This window comes from Equus quagga, chromosome 2, assembly GCF_021613505.1.
Source record: "Equus quagga isolate Etosha38 chromosome 2, UCLA_HA_Equagga_1.0, whole genome shotgun sequence".
In the NCBI taxonomy this organism is placed as follows: Eukaryota; Metazoa; Chordata; class Mammalia; order Perissodactyla; family Equidae; genus Equus; species Equus quagga.
In genome coordinates, this window is record NC_060268.1 from 108,859,272 (window position 1) to 108,876,292 (window position 17,021).

At 39.1% G+C, this 17,021-nt stretch overlaps 1 protein-coding gene across 1 annotated transcript in view; it reads right to left on the reverse strand.

Annotated features, from left to right (window-relative positions):
• Window positions 1-17,021, reverse strand: part of TARBP1 (TAR (HIV-1) RNA binding protein 1) — an 86,957-nt gene that overhangs the window by 21,129 nt on the left and 48,807 nt on the right. The window contains exons 19-24 of the mRNA XM_046652807.1: window positions 15,810-16,000; window positions 15,553-15,624; window positions 14,065-14,185; window positions 7,999-8,109; window positions 5,610-5,759; window positions 147-233 (exon numbers count right to left, since the gene is read on the reverse strand). Coding sequence (XP_046508763.1) covers window positions 147-233; window positions 5,610-5,759; window positions 7,999-8,109; window positions 14,065-14,185; window positions 15,553-15,624; window positions 15,810-16,000 — 732 coding nt within the window. The remainder of the gene's footprint in view (window positions 1-146; window positions 234-5,609; window positions 5,760-7,998; window positions 8,110-14,064; window positions 14,186-15,552; window positions 15,625-15,809; window positions 16,001-17,021) is intronic.

Genomic DNA, 17,021 nt, shown 5'->3' on the forward strand with positions numbered 1-17,021 from the left:
GCATGGCTTTTGCCGAGCAGGGCCATGTCCACACCCAGGATCCGAACCGGTGAACCCCAGGGCCGCCGAGAAGCAGAACGTGTGAACTTAACCACTGTGCAACCAGGCCGGCCCCTAAACTCTTCTTACAGACGATCTAAACTCACCTTTTCTGGAATATTTTGAGTAATAATGTCCAAATGAGACAAAACTGATAAAAATGTACAAATGCTAGTTTTAAGGTTTTCTTCACCCTGAAAAAAAATCAGATAAAACAGTCACTCAGGGCTTACTGTAAGCCTGGGTACGTGCAAGGCACAGTGCTGGACACTGTGGGGCCCAGGATGTGAAGTAGACACGGCCTGGGTGGGGATATGGGATTAAAAGCAAAGAAAGGAAAGGAAATTTCCTAGAGCCAAATGCCAACATGCACTACAGTCAGCAGACACTTACAAAGTACTAAGTTAATTGTAAAGCAAGTGGCAGAGCCAAGGGCACACCCGCTCCAAAAAAGGTGAGGGCTCTAGGATGGAGATGACTGGAGTAGAGAAGGGGAGGGCACAGGGGAAAAATGAGTAAGACAAACAAAGACACAGAGGCAAAGGCAGTAAGACATGAAGAGACCAGCATGGCAGGGGAGTGGCAGAGACAAGGCTCAAAATTTCAGTGGGACCGTGTGGACCACGTTAAAAAGCCATGACTAGCCATGTAAGAGTGTTAAACTGGAATTTAGAAACCTTCCTACTAATAGTGATTTGGAATAACACGTTATTTTTGTGATAATAAACTGATGAGTGCTAGATAGAATGGAAAGAGACAACAGACACTACAGTTCAGTAACTGCTCCAAAAGGCAAATCAGATGATTAGTTCCTTATATAACCAGTAGTTGCTGAGTCTCCTATTTGCCAGGTACTGGGCTGGAAACAGGGATAATAAAAACAGATAAGGTCCTGCCTTCGTGGAGCTTAGAGTCTAGTGGGGAGCAAAGACATAATCAAATCAGACAATAAATTAAAATTCCAATTATAACAAGTACTATTTATGTGCTACGAAAATCCATAAGGGGATCCAAACTACTCAGGGAGGTAACTTCCTTTAAGAAATGACACAAATGACAAGTGAACTGAGATCTGAAGAAAGAGAAGCAGTTATGTAGATGAAGAGGAGAAAGAAGACCATTTCAGGTGGAGGGCACGGCTTGTGCAATAGCCTGAGAGCAAAAGGACTTGTGATGAGCACAAAAGGTCAGAAAAGGTCAGGTGGTATGCAGTCACACCAGTGGTACCCAACAAACCAAGCTTCCCGGGATCCAGGCCCTAACGCAGGCCCCTCCCACACTGGGAGGCTTGGTCGTGCCATCTATTTTGGCCAGTAGGTAAAAGAGGCTGGGTAAGCACATACACATGGAGACGTATCCTCCTGGAATGCTCACTCTTGGAACCCTGAGCCACCACGGAAAGACATCCAGCTACCCTGCTGGAGACATGCAGAGAGAACAACGCCCGGCCACCACAGCTGTTCCCACTGCTGCAGCTGAGTGACGAATGTGAGTGAAGAAGCCATTTGAAGTCCCAGCCCCAGTGGACCCACATGAACTGCCCAGCCAGGCCCAGTCAACCCAGAATCATGAAAACTAATAAAACGTAGTTCACATCACTGGGCTCTGGAGTGTTCTAGCAATAGAAAACTGAGACAATCAGTATGACTAAAGTGCAGAAGTGGGAATGTGGTACACAGGGACTGGAGAGGGAAGAAGGCATAAGATCACATGAGACCTGCAGGCCACTCTGAAGACTTCTGGTCTTCATTCTGACAGCAACGTTTCAAGCAAGTGGATAACCTGATCAAATTTTTTATTTTGAAAGACCTGCTCTGGCTTCAGTGTGGGGAAGAGACTGAAAGGGAGGCAAGGAAGAATGTAGGTGGCTCAGTAAGGGAAGCACTGCAATGGCTGACAGTAGCTTGGACCAAGATATAACGGTAGGGATAGAAGGCAGATAACTGAGAAATAGTTAGGAGGTAAGATCAACAGGATCTGGCCACGAATCAGACATGGAACACGAAAAGTGTTCAGATTTCTGGTGTGTGCAACTGTATAGATGGCGGTGCTGTCCACAATAGGAAGGAGATCAAGTCTGGGGAAAAGATAAGGCACTTGGTGTTAGACATCCAAGTTTTAGATGATTTACAAACATTCAAGGAGAATATCTAGAGTGGCGGTCAGCAAACTCTGTAAAGGACCAAATAATAAATAATAATACGTCTGCTGCCACATAGTCTCTGCTGCTCAACTCTGTCATTTCAGCGCACACCCATAGACAGACAATACGTAGATAAATGGGCATGGCCGTGTCCCAGTAAAACTTTGCCAGGCTGAATTTGGCTGTAGTTTACCAACCCCTGATTTAGCACTTAGGAGAAGATGTCTGGAATACAAACATAAATTACTGAGTCATTCACATCAGACAACAAGTGAATACATGACTTAGGACAAAACTGACTATAAAACAAGGAGAAATTAAGGAAAAAAGTCCTAGCCTTGGGAAGCACTGACATGCTTCTCAAGAAAAGAAAGCTGGGTAGAGAGGGAAAAGCCTGGAAAGGACACAGACAAGAGGGAACAGAGGGGCAGGAAGACCAGGAAAGCGTGTCACTGAACCAAGAACTAAGTCGTCATCAGCAGCATGGATGGGGCTGGGAGAAGAGGAGGAAGCTGACAACTGACTCTGGAAATAGTGTCTTCTGAGAAGTGACTGAGCTGGAGCTGGTCTACTGAATTGAAGGGTGGGCGGGGAGGATGTGGAAAAAAAATGGAACAATGGAACACAGACGCCTCTTTCAGGAAGTCTGACTATGACAAAGTAGTGAGATAGGGTGATTATAGGAGAGGGATGAGAAGTTCAGTATAAACATCCATAAACGATGGATGAGACTTGAGCACATTTAAAAGCCAATGGAAACCATTTGGTTAAGAAGAAGAGATTGAGTATAGGAGAAAGACTGATAGCAAAAGGTGCCTAGGAAGGCAGAAAGGAGGAACCCAAGGGCACACAGAAGAATTATCTTGAACAGAAGATTCAGGTCCTTTACGGTAAAAGGAAGGAAGAAGTCTGGGATGGATAGGGAGGTAAGTAGATTTGTACCACCGCTGGTGAGAAGATAAAGGTATTCCTTTTATTTTCTCTAAACAGTAAAAGTTAAGGTCATCTGTTTCCAATAAAGGAAAAAAAGAGTGTAGTGGATATTTGCCTTTTTTTGGATATCTATCCTGAATCCTCTTCCAAGTTTAGGGAATGCTCCCACCTCACAGGTCTTGTGGGAAGCTGAAAATGTCAGATATTCATTTTCCCCGCCTCCTTGCAGCTAAAGAGAAGGCACCTGACCTGGGGTGAGAACTCGTATCCCACAGAGGTGGAGCACACCACCACGCAGGTGGCAGAAGCAGCGGGCAGACAGCCGCCTCCAGCTACAGCGCTGCTGCGACGGCCCCACACGTCCAGTGGAGTGAAGCAAGGGCCCCAGTGGACCAGGCCTCTGGCTGCGGTTCTGGAAACCGTGGAGCCCCCTTGTTCCTGCCTCTTTTCCAAGCCGGATTCTGTGGTTTTCTGGGCATTCTGTAAGCTAGCGAACTCCCTCCTCTCCACTGCCTGTTTTAAGTCCCTTTTTGACTCAACCAGCAAAAGTTATTTTATTTGATTACAATAAAAAACCCTGATTGGTGTCCACAGGAAAAGATTTGAAGAGAATATACCAAATCTGAAAGCTCTTTATGAAAAGTGAGAGACTGAGCTAAGTAGAAAACCTTAACAGACCTGCCAGCATTCCAGAGGATACTTGAGTCAGGAAGTCTCCGAAGACACCAGAGCCAACCTGTCTTCTGTGAGAACTTCTCAGGCAGTGCTGACCCACGAGAGAGCAGACAAAATGAACCAGGCTAATGGAGCCACAGATCTGAGAAGCAATTCAAGGAAAAATGACGGATTTTTTTCTTAATTATATGGACATGAAGAGGAGAAGGAAGAGGCAGAAGAGGAACCTTGGAATAGTGAGAAAAAGAAAGTGGCTTTTGAAATTAAACAGACATCTGAATTAAAGCTTTGTCATTTCTTAGTCGTGTGATGAATTCCCTAAGCTCTCTGAACTTCAGTTCTTCAGAAGTAAAGTGCAAGAACTCCAACCTATCTTTCAGGATGATTGTGAGGATGACATTGCTACCGCTTATTGTGACGGCCAGGTTTCCAGCTAGGAGACTGGAGAATGAAGGACAACAGAAAGGGGAGCCAATTTTAGGGACAGGTACTACCATCGACTTAGTTTTATACAGGATGAAATCTGAAGTGATCATGTGAGCATACCTAGGAGGTGGCCGGAGAGGCAGTGAACCAGCAGAAACAGGGTTTACAAAGCAAAGAGGCATAGAAAGAGAAGCAGAAGGGTTAAATAAGGATTCTAAAGACAAAACCAAGCATAAGGGTTGGGAGAAAGAAAGGAAACACAAGAAAGAAACAGAGATGTAATCGGCTTAAGAGGAAGGGAGCTATGACGTACACGGCAGCATACTAACAGCTGTAGAGAGCAACAACCACTGTGAAGGAGAAGGAAGAGGAAGACAAGGAAAACGAAGACAGGCTGTCTGTAGCTGCAGATGGAGTCCTCAATGTGTGATTTCTGAAAATGTGGTGGGCCACAGCGGTTTAATAGAACAAGAGAGGAAGGCAAGGATCACTCATTCTCAAAGTTTAACAGTAAAGATGACACTAGGACGATGGCCAGATGGAGGAAAAGTGAAGAGAATAAGACTGAAGAATTCAGAGTCAAGTCCCAGAAGGAAATACAAACAAGGACACAGGAATAGATGTGAAAAAGAGAACAGATATTTCTTCCCCTGAAATAGAAAGGAAGAAACAGAAAGATACTTTGAGGAAGGCATCCTCCTTTCACACAAGGTAGACGGCAAGGTCATTCATTAAGAAAGGGAAGGGAGAATTTGGGAACCAACAGAGCTGATGTTTACAAACAATCTGTCATTTGTCAAGAAGCCTGCAACTGTAAACTCTACCACTAATCTCAGTATTAATTCCTTAAAAATTATTTTTAAGATGTAAAAAATGTTGGGGAGGGGCAGTGAGGGGTATGCATGAGGGTACAGAGGAAATAAGAACAGAAATGAATTGATATTTGTTTTCAGCTGGGTAATAAGGGTTCCCTTCTAGTCTCTCTACTTTGGTTATGTTTGAAATGTCCCCACTAAAAAATTCTTTAAAATGTGAGGAATGCATTTAATTCCTCATTCTTATTTCTAAGATCAAAGAAAGATATCGCCTGGTAAATAAGAATATAGAAGGCACCTATTTCTCTTACTTCTTAATAACAAAAGCCTTTTCCACCTTTATTTTGTTGGAATAGAAGAGCTCTCAAATAAAAACTTTGATATACTCAAGATAAATGCCAGGGATTTCTGTCTCCTAAATTAATTCAAATATTGCAAAACACAACTTAGGATGTCAATACATTGTGGAGAGGGCAATTGACAGTCAAAAAACAACTATTCTAGTGAAACAAATCTCCCAGCATAGCCAAAATCTTTTCTTAATTTAAAAAAATATTAAAAAAATCTTCTTTACTTACATAAGAAAAACAATCCCAGAACTTCGGAAAAAACTGAGGGAATTTATGAAGAATCAATATAATAATCCATTCTATAAAATATTTTATGGACGCTTGATTATTGATGAAACCAGCCTGGAAAATCTTGTCAATAATTCTATTCAAGAAATTCTGAGAAAAATAAAGTTCACAAATTAAACTGTTATGTTACGGTTATTAGTTTAAAATTTATTTTTATTAAGATATAATTGACATATAACATTGTATAAATTTAAGGTGTACAACATGTCAATTTGACACATTTATACATCGCAGTATGATGACCACCACAGTATCAGCTACCCCCTCTATCACTGCACATAATTATCATTTCTTTTTTGTGGTGGGAACAATTAAGATCTAGTTTCTAATGCAAACGGTTATTAATTTTAATTAAAAAAATATAGTCACCATTAAAAAAAAGCTTAAAATTTTATTGTAAGTAATTATTGAATCCATAACTCTCCAACCAACAATCCTAAAAACTGTTGACTGAAAGATAATGACGAGGTACTTTTACTGTGTACTTTACATTTTACTTGGACGTCAATTCTGTGAGGAAGGTTATTATTCTCTGTATTTTTAGAGGGAAAGGAAAAGATTCAGAAAGTTAACTAACTTCCTCAAAGCCACTTATCTGGTAAGTGGCAGAATTCAGATTCAAATCAAGACCTACCAAGATGCCATGGGCTTAAAATTTGGACCCAGGACAACAGATGCCAAAGTCAGCGGAGGCAAACAAAACCCAGGAGAGCAGGCCTGGGGGCCCTCGCCTTCTCTTCCGGGACTGCTCATCCTGCCTCTACAGCCTCCCCAGTCCTTCTTGCCAAGACCCTGAACTCCAAAATCATCCTCCCTTGCCCCACCCTTCTCTCCAAAATCACACTTTTATCTGGGTAACCGGGCATACCCAAGCAGCAGGTAAAAAACATCTCCTCATATAAGCATATAAAAAATTAGATTTATTGTGCATATTGCTTTATTTTAAAGATCTATTTTAAGAGAACTGCTAATTGGTAGAAGAGGAGCAGAAAAGCTCATTTTAAGCCCCCAAGACAGTGTTGTAAAGTGGAGCACGAATTTAAGTCAGACTTGGTTTTGAATTCCAGCTCCACCTTTCGCTAGCTGTGTTACCTTACAGGCAGGTCACCCGCCTCTCTGAACTGCAGTGCCCCTATGTAAAATGGGAATATTTATGGCCTGCCTTGAAAGACTGTTACGAAGGTTAAATAAAACTGTAAGATAGAATAATTTAACATCTTAGCAGTGACTGTTCCATAACAGATATGCTAAGTTTTCTTCTTCGTTACAGACCCTGCCCACTCTGACACTTCCCCCCACCCTCCAACATTATCCATCTCTCTGGGGAGCCTTCCCATTCCTAAAAAAAAATAATAATGCATTTTTCTGCTTAGTGAAGTATAATATACACAGTATTTTAAAAGGCCTATGATGAAAATCAGCAGCCCCCGTTACAAAGCCACTACTACTACTCCCCAAAAGGAACTCTTTTAGCTATTTCCTCTTACAATTATCCAGTTTATTTGGATATACTTAGAGTTATTGAAATATTTATCTCTCACAGACATAACGCTTCATAAAATGGTATTTTTTAAAAAGAGTTTTGATATGTTTTAAAAATTCTCTCAAACATTTAAGAGTGAGGACAACAGTAGGAAACTAAAGTCTGAGGGAAATTTTGCATTCAAAAATGCTTTAAAAAAATTCATGAGATATACCATCACTTTCTCATGATGATGATCCATTTTCTTAACAGGAATATTAAGCAAAGATGATTAGAGAAATCGGCTCTCCAGTCCACTCACCTGCTTCTTGCCTCCTCAGAGAAGAGAACAGGTAACTTTGGACAGAGAGGTTTAACAGAGAGAGGTCTCGGCCTTTGCTTAGCTGGTTTGTATGGCTACACTATTCATGAAATTAGGGGCAAGAAAATCAACCCTGAGAAATGACAATCCCATCCTAAATGATGCAGTTTGCCTGGTTTCTAGAGTACACAGATAATCCAAACAATAACACTGCAAAATAACTCAGCTGTGGGAAATTCGGAGTTAACCTATTTTCTAATCAAATGGCATATAAAACTTTAAATAGTTAAAATATTACATTTATAGAAGAAAAAATATTCAATAGGGCCATGTAAACCAATTTCCAATTTATTTCTACAATACCTAATGGCCTTAGTATTCTTTCTGTTAAAAAAACTTCTGAATTAACTTCAATTTTAAGAACCGAAGTACAAATTTTAAGCAAATTACTTTCTCAATTTTAAAATAGCACATGACAGTTTCTACTAAATAGTTTATTCATATGAAAACATTATGCTAAAATATATGTACAATATGTGTCATACCTGATCAAATCTGGGGAAAAGTACAAGCAGAGTCTGCCATATTCGGTTTTTCACTCTGTGTTGTTGAGAATTCACATAATATCGAGTTCTGGACTTGGACACCACTTCATCCTGCAGAGGTGCGGGGATCGATATTAAATTATCTACTGAACTTGTGATTAATAAAAATAAAATCAATGACAACTTCAAATTTAAAAGGTTTAAACTGGGCATAGGAGCCCATTATCCTCCACAACGCAAAAAGAGGATAAGACAGACACTTTCCTATTACAGTTTTTTTGGTTTCCTTTTAAAACAATGAGTTCAGTTGCTCTTGTTTAACTTATGTGCTTTTAAAACTAGAAAAGGAACCATACAACTGTATTCAGTATAAAAAGTATTTGGAAATATCCTTTTATCTCTTTGTGGCCAGTGAAGGGGGAGACAGGGAGTCACGGGGGTGAGTAGAGACTGAGGTATTTGACATGTATTACCATGCACCAATGTAGGCACTGCTCATTTTATGGCCCTTTGTCTTGTGTGAATTTGGAACAACGGTATCTGCAATTTGATATAAACACCTAAGACAGGAGCACCACAGTACAATGCCAGCACTAGACACAGGAAAATGACAGCACCAAGCCTTTCTCCATTAGCAGAGCTCAACCCTGCTTGTCATGGTCGTGCTGTCTAAATTGAGCCAACTGCCGGGATGACTTCTGTTACATAACTACTTGGGCTTCAGCTGCTAAGATGGCACTAAAAAGCGTATTTACATTTTCAAATATCTTAAAGTCAGAAAAGTTATCCACCACCTCTGAAACCATTTTTTCATCTAATGTAGACAACTCTCATCTATTTTGTAAATTCTGGGATCTTTATTCTTCCATAATCCCATATTATGCATTTCAGTGTGTACAAAATTTTATGACAGCCAAGTTAACATAGATTTTAATGACACCTAACAATGATTAAAATCTCATAACCTCCTCTATTATCATTATTTCTTTTGGGAAGTTTTCTTTTGATATAGGCATGTTTCGGGTTTCATGTAGTGCTCAGCCTCAATGTAGCTAAAAATGGAATCATCGCTAGGGCAGATCACACATGAGTTCAGGAGACGCGTCCTCGCTCCAAGAAACCTGACAGCAGGGCCTCATTCGAGTCACTGTCCTCACTCACAAGTGCTCAAATGCCCTTTTCAGCTCAAAATCTGTCCTTTTACTCATTTCACTCAATGAGCTCTTTATTCAGAAAGATCTTTCTTTTCTCTACTAGTCTATCAACTCTCTCTAGTTTCATGTGCCTCCTGACCCAACCTGGACCCCAAGAATAATCTCTACAGTATCTTCAAGAGCACATCCAATTCTTTTCACTATGACCTCAAACCCATTTGCAAATTCCCTACTTCTGAATCAACCCAGGGGTCTTACATTCTCTGATCCTACTTTCAAGCCGCCAGGCACTGCTAAAGAAAAGAAAAATCGCCTGTCCCAACTGACTTCATTAAAAATATGTATTCTAGCTCCAGCTAGGGCCAGGGCCCTAGCTGCTGCTAGAGCAGTGGTTCTCAAACCTGGTAGTGCTTCAGAACCACCTTGAGGGCTCCTTAAAACACAGATTGCTGGGCCCCACCCCAGAGCTTCTGACTCAGTAGACTGGAGACGGGGCCTAGGAATTTGCATTTCTAACAAGTTCCTGGTGATGCTGATGCTGCTGCTGGTCCAGAGAAGACACTTTAAGAATTACTGTGCTGGATAATCATTTTGCTTTTTTCAAGTCTCTTCCCATTCCTATTTCCACAAGGAGAATTAAAAATCTTTACTACTTCCCTCAAGGCTTTAACCCAACCCTTTGTTCTACTTGAACCATATGATCTTTCTTCCTACTTCAACAAGGCCCTACACCAACACGCTTCTGAAAACACCCAGAAATTCCCAACAGCTTCTTCTCCATTGACTTCCTCCTACTTGCTCTCTTCAACACCACTGAGAAGTCTCCTGCCAACGGCCACCTGAGAGGCAGCCTGTGGTGGAAAATAGGCTCTGAGTTTGAATTTGCATTCTGAGATTAAAATTTATAATCCTGGACAAATTAATAGAGGTCTGTATGACAAATTTTCTATAGACAAGATTATTCAATGAAACAAATTAAGGCAACTACCAACACCAGACATTTCTTCTCTATTCACATCTAATTTTGGTTCTACCCTACTTCTCTGACCTCTCTTTTTCACGGCCTTTTTCTGGTTCTTTTTCCTACCAATATACTTCAAATGTTGGTGCTTCCTAAATTCCCATTCTTGGCCTCCTCCTAGAGTCTTGTCTACATTTGTAGTTTCAACCATCACTGGGTATGGTGGCTTCTGTTTCTTCCTGAATACCATATTCCTAACTGTGGGTAATTTCACATGGATGCCTGAAAGCAACTCAAATTTAATACATCCAAAGCTAAATTATGGTCTCAAATTTTCTCTTTCACCTGGCCAAAATTGGGGCAACTTGAGCATTAATAATGATAACTACAATGGATTGAAACACATTAATTATGTTAAGATAAAAGATAAAAAACAAAAAAAAACCTCACTGATCACTTTTAGAAGATACTATGAAGCCAATTAATTATTTTGAATACTGACAAATAATAGGAAAAAATCAAGCATTTATCCTGCCTTTCCTATAGGAAATACACCTCAGGGTATCTAAATATTTTATATTTGGATACAGAAGTATTTCAGCTGATAAATGAAAAAGCAATAATAGGATTAGAGTATCACCATTTTGCAAGTCCTAAATAATTAATGGAGCTAGGCAATCCATCAATGATTAACACCACAAAAGGAGACAACCAAATATTATATACCTCCTAATGGATGTACACTCTTCCCCATTCCCTCCCCCATATCAAACCTAAATCTGATCAAGGCTCTAGATCTAAATACCATCTTACAGAAAATATGGGGTCAGAGGAACATATTAAAGGACACTGTGAAAATTCAAACAGCAAAATCCAGACTGTGGAAGTCTTTATAAGATAAAAACAACCTGCTTTCTTCAAAATATACGTTTCAAGTTAAAAAAAACAAAAGAAGAGGAGGGGAATCTATAGATTAAGAGACATTAGAGAGATCTCAACCAACTGCAGTATATGGACCTTATCTGAGTCATATTTCAAACAAAAAAACTACAAAAAAAACGTAAAACTATCAGGTAAATTTAAACATTGATTGGGTATTTGATAATACTAAGGAATTATGGATTTAGGTATGAAAATGGTATTGTACTTATGGCTAAAAAGAATTCTTTTTGAGACATACTGAAATAGTTACAGGTGAAACCGATGTCTGAGATATGCTTCAAAATAATGTGTGTTGGGGGCAATGTCAAGGATAGACAATGAGAGTGTCCGTTAGTTGATAACTGTGGAGGCTGGGCCATGAATTGACAAGTTTTAAATCTACTTTTATAAAATGTTTGAAACTTTTCAATAAAAAGTAAACAAAAAAACTACCCGCATGGACCTCAATAAAGCCTAAAGAACCGGAAGAAAAATGAAAAGAAGAAAACAAAGGGCAAGTGCTCGGGTAGCTGCTCACCCACTAGGTGACCAGGCCACCACAAACCCTTAGCCAGGCACTGGTGGCCCTACACATTCACAGTATCTCTTTCCAAAGCAGAACTTCCACAGTGCCGGGCAATCCTTTAAGATCTCCCCAATTAGCAACCTCTTCACTTCCTCTAGGTTCACTGTGTATTCATCCATACATCCAAAGCTGAGTATCTAACATGGGCACTGGTGACACACCAGTGAGTAACTCCCACCCTCTGTGGTTTCTGCACTTGAGTGGGAAAGATCAAGTTTAAACATTACCATATATTAATTCTAACTGAGATAATTGCTGTAAATTTAACCTTTACCTCGGTTTTCAAACCCCAACCACATTTCTGCCTCTTTACTCTCTAGAAATGACCGTGCTTCCTGGCTCAGAAAAAATACAGTGTCTCAGGCAAGAACTTCAGGCATGCCCTCCTTTTATACAAACTCACCACCACCCTCCCTCCCTCCTTCTTTTCTCCATATCAGAAGACGAGGGGTCACTCCTAACTATCGTTATCCTACCCACTCTGCTCTGGATATGATCCTTTTCTACTTTCTCTAGGATTATTCTTTCATTTTTCTTTATTTTAAAATTCCCTTTTTTAATTTATTACTTACCCTGCTCAAATTTTCCACACCAAAAAACAAATCCTTGGCCTAAGCAAGTTTCTACTATGTAACTTGTCTGTCTCTGCTTTCTCATCTGTTAAATAAAGCTTATCCTTCTAATGGACATTAGAACCAATCTAGCCTATTCAGGGATTTAAAAAAAATACAATTCAAGTACCATAAAAATCACCATTTTAAACTGTCCAATTCAGTGGGTTTTGGTATATTTACAGAGTCATGCAACTAATACCATTACGTAATTCCAGAACATTTTTATAAGCCCAAAAAGACACCCTGTGCTCATTAGCTTGCCAATCTCTTTTACCCCCAACCCCCAGCAACCACTAATCTATTTCTGTCTCTGTAGATTGACCTATTCCAGACATTCCATATAAATGAGATCTTACAATATGTGGTCCTTTCTGATTGGCTTCTTTCACTTAGCCTAATGTTTTCAAGTTTCGCCAATACTTGCTATTTTCAGCTTGTTTTCAATAGCTATACTAGTGGATCTGAGGTGGCTATTCAAGGATTTTGCCTGTGTGACTACTGCTGGCCTCTCCATAGTTAACATTTTCTCCTCTCTATTAGATAATTTCCTTCGGCACATAAACAAGCTCTAATTATCCCCCACCTTTAAAAAGCTTCTGGCCCGTGCCCCCTCCAGGCACCATCCCATGTTTTCCTTCTCTTTCAGAGCAAACTCCTTAAGAGTGCCTATACTCACTGTCTCCACTACCTCAACAACAGTCTTCTTCCCAGCTCCTTCTATTTAGGTTCTCATTCTCACCATTCCACTAAAAGGTCTTCTGCAGAGGTGAGTAACGACAGCCTTCTTGCTGAATCTAATGGCCAGTTGGCAGCCTTCTTTTCCTCCACACCTGCAGGTAGCACTTGCCTCATTTGGCATCTAAATACCATCCTCTCCTGGTAGCCTGCCACCATACTGATGGTTCACCCAGAGTTCAGCCCAGTGTCACCTACTGGGGAGGTCCTCTCTGACCCTCTATCTAAACAGCTACCCCTCCTCCTTATTCTGCTTTATTTTTCTTCTAAACACCCATATATTTATACGTCAGTATACATCATAATACGTTATTTGTGTCCTATCTGATGGAGTATCCTGCTACTTTAAATTCTACTCATCCTTAAGGAAGCCAGTAAAACACTATTTCCTCTGACACATCTCCCCTGACTCCCACAGTGCAAAGGAGGGAATTTTTGCATAAAAAATACTTCCTAGGTTTTATAGGGCTAAGGTTGATCTGCTACCTTCAGAAAACAAACGTATGATGAAGACTGCAATTTCAGTACAAGCGACTGAAGTGGGTTCTGTGGTCATCGGTTACATCCCAGAGTACAAGCCAGTTGGTGGAAGCAGCCCAAGCACTCCATCTATCTCAGCTTCAAATGCAGAGTGAGCACTATGTTTGACTCTACGTCCTCCTGTCTTCTCCCCAGATGTTAGCCCATTCTGCAGACAGTGTGACGTTCATTTATAAATGATTTTGCAGACTCAAAAAAATCAGTTCTTCACATTATGCCACTTTCTAAATTTTCACCTTTTTATTCCATTTCTTACATAAAACAATGTATGGATCTATCACTCTAAACATAACTGGTTTTGAGTAGTACTGGGAAAAACACAGAGTGAAGTTTAGATAGTACAGGGAAAACATTATTATTCTCTAAAACCAAATTTGAATTGGACAATTACTAACCAAGATTTAACTAAAAATATGGACCATAAATCTCATGTTTCTTTCTTGATAAAGAATATTTAAAAATACTGATTCTATCAACATAAAGAGCAAATGTTGGATTTTGACTTGTTAATATACAAAACCAAAGATAATTTAAAGTAAAATAAAGCATATTTACTTTATCTAATAACTTGATTGCAAGATCTTCCATAAACAACTTATGAGACATATTTGAGCCATCTAATAAACACAGGAATTTGACAGCACAAATTCTCACATAATGGTCCTCTCTTTTAGTACTAAAAAATATAAAATGATACACCATGTTAACACATTTTCAAAACAGAAACATGTCAAATATTAGCTCCAAAATATCAAAACCATCAACGTTTTCTAAAATTAGGTACCATTCATACTTAATGATGATGCTTTTTAATTCAGGATAGACAGAAGATAAGAAACGAATATTTCAAAAGGAGAGCGTGTACAGAAAGTCTGAATGAGCACAAATTCACGCAGACTTCTGGAAAAACAATGCACACACTACTGAGGCTGGATCAATAATATCTTATCTGTAGACAAAACAGATCACAGCTCAAGAAACTATTCCTGAAAGAGGACCACAGGCCTCTCTGTGCACGAAGGTGAGACCACGCATCAAACACCTCAGCGGCTCGTCTTTACCACGTGTGTAAGAGCACTGTTTCTAAGCGACAGGCAAACTCAGCAAGCATCACATGCTCTAAGCACCCCAGCGTTTTCAGTGTCCACACATGGAAAGATAAATTAAGTGAAACTGTTAATTAGTATTTCCAAAGTTCATTAAAACTGTTATAATGTGATAAAAGGCGTTTTAATTTAACATTTGTCTAGTAGAAATTAAAGTATTTTGGAATTATCAACTAAAAAGTTTTACTTTTATTGCTACACTAAACCAGCTAAGAAACAAAAAAATCAATGAAAATAATTAACAATGAAAAATGTATGTATTTAATGAAAAGTGACAGATGATTCAAAACATAGCTGTGACTCACAGAATAATGAAATAACTACACATTATTATTTGTTGTCCTAAACTCTAAAGTGAATAATACAGCACTATTTATTATCTTCTTTAAACACACAAGCACATACAAATTTTTGAAAACTATGTGAAAAAATAAAACTAAAAAAAGCTATTTGACAAGCTCCCAAAAAACTAATTCAGAGGTTAGATAAGAATAGTCTTATCCCAGATATCAAAATGTTAGGGCCTGTTCTAAGAATGATTTTATTTTTGTGTATAGCAGACTGACATGCTAAATGGTCAATTTTAGCCAAAAAGGGAGTGAAATGTATGTGCCGGTGATCACCTCTTCTGCCTAAAAAAAGAAGAGGGAGAGGGCTTTTATGTTCCCTGTGGTCATTTCCTTATTTATGCTGGATTTGACACCAAAATTTTTTTAAAGTTTATCAAATTTTAGTAAATAGTGACAGATCTGAAGAAAATATTTTAGCAAGGGAATATAATTTCTAACATACTTTTGAAGACATTCAATATCTTATAAAACGTTAGATATCACTAGTAAACATTTATTAAATTTAACCAATACAGAATGACTCTCATATGATGTCAAATTTCGAATATTCCACTGACATCAAGACATGGAAACCCCACCATACTCACTTTTCAATAACAACGTTTGCTGCACAGTCACGTCCAAGATTTTCTACGAAGGTCTGCACATCCTGAATAAGTCTTTCCATAAAAACATTTGACAAAAAAAACAGGTTTTAGACAGAAAAAAATTAAAGCCCCAAATTTAAAATTAACTAATCCTTTATATTCTTCTAATTGAAAGCCTCAAAATAAAGACATAATTCTTCCCACATAGGTACTTAATACTGTAAGTTATGACAGGTTGAAGTAATGGCATCTTTTACCTTTGATCACGCCTAAATACAGTTCCAAATATGCAAGCCTCAAGGACAAGCTCGCTATAATTTTTAGCACTTGATAAAGATTCTTGGGACACGTTTGAAGGAGAAACTATCCAAGATTGGCAGCAATAACTTATCAGCGTATTGAAGACTCCAGTTTTTAAAGCAGACATTTCAATTATCTTGTACATAATCTGAAATGAAATACAATGATAATTTAATCTTTGACCAATTTAATTAAAAAAAATTAATGTTTTTAAAAACTGTTCCTTGAATGGTTTCAAATGAGTTTCCACATAGTCATGAGTCTAAAAAATTAAAAATTCATTATTGTTAGAATTTTGCAAGATGATCAAGAATCAGAGAAAGCTAATTTTTCATTTCTTTATAAAAATAAATCCAATTTTACTGATAGTGATATTCACCCAAAACTCTCCAAGAGAAACAAGTGCCCAAAGTAACTGAGTGAAAGGGAAAAAACACCTCTCCATTTACACTTTCAGTTTTCTTGCACCAACGTCCTCCCTTTCCCCAAGGCAGCAGAGACCACTGTCTAAGCATGTGCTGTGGGCAGAAGAGGACTGGGAGGCAGTGCCGACAGCAGGGTAATAAAGGACTGTACTTCCACTTTCCCCTCCGGATGAGGAGGCGCAGGGGAACTGCTAGGCATGACCTCATTCCATCGTGTCACATTCCCTACTGTGCATCAGTGGTTGTAAACGCAATGCCTCCAGAAACCAGAGAGACCTTTTGACAGGTTATATTCAAGGAAAAGTAACAGCATAAGTGCAATGACAGATGGCGCCTGATGTTTGCCTGCAGTATCCAGAAGAAAGCGAGGAATGGTTGTGCAGGGGAGAATGGGAAGGGGCATGCCCTATCTGGACAGGCCAGGCGACTGCTGTCCTGGAGGAATGACCAGTGTTGCCAAATCATCCAGTTTCCCAAGATTCCAAGAGAAGAGGAAATACAGATTTTCATGCCAATCTCCCACTTCTTAAAAGTTGGCAACTAATTCAAAATTTTAAACATTATATGAACCAAATAAAACATGTTTGTGAGGCAGATGTGGTTCATGGGCTACCGTATTGCACATACTCTTTCAATCTAAGATTTTCTTGTTCTTACTCATGACACTGAAGAAGGTTCAAAATACTCATTGACTGAATGAATAAATAACAACAAATCTAATATGTAGTTACCAATAGGACTCTC